At 44.1% G+C, this 5,000-nt stretch overlaps 1 protein-coding gene across 1 annotated transcript; it reads right to left on the reverse strand.

Annotated features, from left to right (window-relative positions):
* Window positions 1-17: 17 nt before the first annotated feature.
* On the reverse strand, window positions 18-4,054 carry LOC123519020 (serine protease 30-like). The gene is made up of 3 exons (XM_045280144.1): window positions 4,002-4,054; window positions 1,463-1,738; window positions 18-1,283 (listed from the first exon to the last, which is right to left on the reverse strand). Exons 1-3 carry the CDS (start codon window positions 4,026-4,028, stop codon window positions 171-173), a joined length of 1,416 nt encoding a protein of 471 aa, XP_045136079.1. The 5' UTR covers window positions 4,029-4,054; the 3' UTR covers window positions 18-170.
* Between the last annotated feature and the right edge of the window lie 946 nt (window positions 4,055-5,000).

Below are 5,000 nucleotides of genomic sequence, written 5' to 3' on the forward strand. Positions count from 1 at the left end.
GTACGTAAAATCAGAAAGCTTATTGCGATTTTATTGTTCACACCTTTGGGGGTTTCTGCTGAATGTGTCAGAATAACAAGGTAGGAAGGTGAGTCACTACTGGTAGCAGATAGCGTCAGCAGTGTTGGCACTACTACTGGCAGTAGGTGGCGTCAGCAGTGTTGGCACCACTACTGGCAGTAGGTGGCGTCAGCAGTATTAGCGCAGATCCAGTCAAGGAACTTGCTCACCCTCGTATACACGCCAGGGCTGCCAGCGTCGGCACATCCAAAGCCCCAGGAGGTGATGCCAACCTGCACGTACTTGGAAAAATAATTTTGCACAAGCGGACCTCCTGAGTCCCCCTGGCAGGTGTCCTTACCACCTTCTTCAAGGCCAGCACACAGCATATTTTCAGTGATATAACTCGAAGGCATTCCGGGGCAAGAGGGTTCCAGTATAGGCATTGTGACTTCCTGCAGTACTGATGACTGACTTCCCCCAGATTCAAGTGTGCCCCAACCTGTCGCTGTGGCCATTTCACCTGCATAGGTGCTGGAATCATCGGCGGGCAGACACACGGGGCGAATCTGATCGCCTTGATACACGTCCAGCGTTTCTGACAACCGGAGTAGCGCTATATCACTGTCAATGGTCGCGGAATTATAATCAGGATGCACAATAATCTCCTGAACGGCTACCAGGCGGGTGACGTCCGGTATGTCCTCATCGGTGGATGCCATGTTGTGGTCAGCCACGCCCACCACCAGCCCCTCTATAGATGTTATGTCGTCAACACAGTGGGCGGCGGTCAGGACATACTGGTCGTTAATGATGGAGCCGCCACACCAGTAGTTACTGTTCCCAAGAAACTTTATTCCCACATGCCACGGGTAATTGTTGGGAGGATCTACCTCTTCCCCGCCCACGATCCTCGCTGAATTAACAACGCCGCACTGACAGGATCCTATGTTACACGTTGGACATACGGAGCGAACGAAGCAAGAGAATCCTTTGTCTGTTATCTGCCGATTGGATCTGAACCTGAGTTTTAGTGTTTCTTTGTTACTCATGTATACAAATTCCTCGTTACCACAGAATTTTTCCTTCGTCAATCTATCCTCCCTAATCAGCAGGAAGTCTTTTCTGCAATTCTCAGAATCCTGTATCTGGAAGTCATCGCAATTAATCTCCAGCTTGCATTCATTGGTCACGGCGTTAATCGTCACTACACAGTCTTCACTGTTGGGATAGTTGTTTGGGTAATTCGGGCTGGTGATCCTGATCCCCTCGTTACCCACTATCTGCCGGGGAGAACACCAGAGTAGTGGTCTTACGTAACAGAAAGAAGCAAACATTGAAGAAAACTCAATTCAAGACAAACAGCGTGAGTCAGTAGTTGTCCATTTCCACACACACACACACACACACACACACACACACACACACACACACACACACACACACACACACACACACTTACTACTGTTTTTGTTCCTTGGCACTCCACGGGGTCTCCATCCTGCCTGGGCTTCCCAAAGATTTCAAGCAGTTTGGGAGCCAGGGGGTTTCCTCCCTGCTTGAGCTTAATGGTTCCTTCATGACTGCTATCTACCGGTTGTATTCCCAGCTTGGGCGTAATGGTGTCTTCACGGCTGGCGTTTTGTCCTCGTTTGTGAAGGACAGTGAGTTCTCCGTGTCTGGGCCTTATCACAAAGTCATAGGCCAGGCTGGGCACCCACGATGCGGCGACAAACAGCTGTGAAATGACAACGTTATATTCAGCCTAGACCAGTCTTGGTTGGTGGTCGTGGCGTCTGACATTGTCTCCCCTCGATGTAAAGGAAACGACAAACAACGTCCGCCAACATCAGGGAAAACTTTTATAATGGAAAGAGAAAATCGAGTCTCGTGATAACATATTAATACATACATTAAATTCGTTCAATCATCTAACCATAACTGAGATAAAAAAAAAAAAAAAAAAAAACATACATTGATGTTTTAGTGTTTAGTGGTGTAGCTTAATTAAGCTTAAGAGACACACCTTTGCCTTATGTCTCAGGATTGTTTTCATACTAACGTATTTCCTTCGTGCTCAATGATCAATGCTTGTACTCTAAAAAGCCTTCTCACACCAACAAACACTGCAAACTAAACCACTCCGAAACGTTTGAGAAACAGCTTGGGGACACTTGACAAACAATATTTTTGTGTGAACATGTCTTCAGAAACAACACTGCAGAATGTGTCACTTCACGCTCTCACATATAGTGACCTCACTTTGACATTCTATTCCCAATCCTTCCTCCTGTGTGTGTGTGTGTGTGTGTGTGTGTGTGTGTGTGTGTGTGTGTGTGTGTGTGTGTGTGTGTGTGTGAATAGAATAGAATAGAATATTTATTTGTTTGCTCAGACTTTGTAAAAAAGTATGGAGTAAAGCCCCGCAGTAAACCAAACATAAAATTACAACATATTGCAAACATTTTTCACACTTTCTTAATCCATTAACACTACACTGAATATAAACAAACAAACATCTTGTGTACAGTTTTCTACGTGCGTGTGTGTGTCTGTGCGTGTGCGTGTGCGTGCGCATGTCTGTATCTGTATTTGGGTGTTTGTGTCTATGTGTATGTCTGTGACTGTGTCTGTGAAATAAAAAGTGAAAAAAAAATCTGAAGACTAATGACAAGAATGGACGAAAGATGATGATGGTGAAAGAGAAGTGGTGAATGCATGGAGTATGCTTCACATGTATGGGGGTTTCACTTGCACTGTTCTTCCAAAGTAGAATCAAAAGTTTTTTTGTCTTAACTATTCCTCTCTTTGATTGATCGTCTCCAGCGTCTTTCTAACCGCCGAAATGTTGCATATCTTGCTATTTTCTATCGCTATTCTCATACTAACTGCTCTACTGATTTTACTAACTGCATGCCTCCCCTCCTCCTGCGGCCTCGTTACACAAGACCTACTTCTTTCTCTCACCGTTATTCTGTCCAACTCTCTAATGCAAGAGTTAACCAGCACTCTAAATCATTCATACTTCTTTTCTGGTGCACTCTGGAACTTCCTGCCTGCTTCTATATTTCCTCTTTTCTATGACTTGAATCTTTTCAAGATGGAGGTTTGAAAAAACTTTTTTAATGTTTCAGGACTGTTTTTGATTATGTTTGTCAACCGACATCGCTTTTCTTCTTTTAATAAACATTGTAGCCCTTGGTCATTGCCCTTCTTATATAAAGAAAGCAAGAACTATGCATCTCTCTTATTATTGTAATATTGTGAACTTACATTACATAAGGTGGGAAGGAGGAAGGAGGGATGATGAATCCATTGATAATGTTTATGTACATAAATCGTGTGTGTGTGTGTGTGTGTGTGTGTGTGTGTGTGTGTGTGTGTGTGTGTGTGTGTGTGTGTGTGTGTGTGTGTGTGTGTGTGTGTGTGTGTGTGTGTTTGCGGTCGCGCGTGTACGTATGCGTGTGTTTAGGTCAAGTTTTAGACTAGAGAGATGAGGAATGAGAGTGAGGAAGAGGGATCGCAATAAAGGAGTACAGAATAGTAATACTTGAGAGAGACAGAGAAAGAGAAGAGACGGTTTGGGTGAGGATAGATCACCCACAATCTCATCCACATCTTCCTGCTCATCAAATTAATCCAAACTGAAACTGCGCCGCTAGCTTTCCATCACCTAATCTCTGGTTTCGAAGGACAGGACAAGCCCTGCCGACGCTCTCGCGGCGGGGCCTTCCCTTCACATTTTGTAAGGCAACGTATACTGGTACATAATAATTAACTTTAGAGTGTCTATGGCCAAGCGTTTGTGAGTTTACTTATAATGATCCAGAGGCTAACCATGTACCTTTCGTCAAGGATACAAATATTTCTCCGCCAAGCACTCTTAAGAATCCATGTCACTTCAACTAAGCTTTATTGAAGTAAGGGAGGTGCGGCGCAGGAGTGTATCAAAATACTGTCTTTACCTGCAACGGAGTGTAATTGCACGGTCTCATACTCACCAAGAGGCAACAGACTCTCACGTCCATGGCTGTTGAGGCTTGATTGACCCCTCTCTGCCCAGTAGCGGCCTTTATGCCACCAAGAACCAAGGTCACGTGTGCACATCCGAGTGGGATGGAGTGGGTGGGAGGGATGGGGAGGGGACAGGTGTACGCATTGCAGTGAAAGGTGTGATTGGAAAGACTGAGTATTATGTGGTTTCCTGAATACCACGAGATATGCTTATGAATATTTGCTTCGCCTAAAAAAGGTAAGTGTATGTTTTGACCAAGGTAAACGACCCCCGCTCAATGTGCCACTACATTGAGCAAGGTGACGATTTTCTTAATGTCTACACGCAACTCATCAAATATGACCATCTGTTAGATTAAGAGGCTTTTCACGTTATCTTATAAATTGCACGAAATGCACAAAATCAAATTGAGTGAAATGAATCGCTTGAAAAATATTCTCGAAATATCATATTATTTTTCAGTGAGCAATTGGTTCTGCGCAATTTACTGTCGAGTAATTGATTTCGAGCAATTTACCTAGATTCAGGGGGTGGGAGGGAGGGGGGAGGGGACAGGTGCACACGCTGGAGTGAAGGGTGTAAATGAAAGGTGTGAGTATTATGATGTTTCCTGAATACCACGGGATATATTTAGGAACACTTGTTTCATCTCAAAAGGCAGGTGAATATTTTTTACCTAGGCAACCGAGCTCTGTTGAATGAGTCACTGCTTTGCATAAATAAATGAAGTCAATAAAACTAGATGAAAGAGAAAGCAATTCGATAAAAAAAAAATGAATATGCGGAAAAAAGAAGATAACAGTAACACAAATGCTCAAGAGATTTTCGTTCCTGTAGTCAGCCACCCACCAGCATCGCGCAGGGAAGATACTGAGGAGTTGCCGCCAAGCATCTTAGGTCATAGGCCATGCTCTGAAACGCTTTGCTTACACCACCACTACTGTCAAAGCCAAAAGAGGTGATTAATCGGGTTCTCAAAGGTGTT

This window comes from Portunus trituberculatus, chromosome 44 (assembly GCF_017591435.1).
Source record: "Portunus trituberculatus isolate SZX2019 chromosome 44, ASM1759143v1, whole genome shotgun sequence".
Classification (NCBI taxonomy): domain Eukaryota; kingdom Metazoa; phylum Arthropoda; class Malacostraca; order Decapoda; family Portunidae; genus Portunus; species Portunus trituberculatus.

Coding starts and splice junctions, on each gene's coding strand:
- LOC123519020 (XM_045280144.1), bottom strand. CDS start 4,028: ATGGACGTGAGAGTCTGTTGCCTCTTG. Junction 1,739..4,001: donor TGAGAGTCTGTTGCCTCTTG/GTGAGTATGAGA, acceptor GTCATTTCACAG/CTGTTTGTCGCCGCATCGTG. Junction 1,284..1,462: donor GCCAAGGAACAAAAACAGTA/GTAAGTGTGTGT, acceptor TCTCCCCGGCAG/ATAGTGGGTAACGAGGGGAT.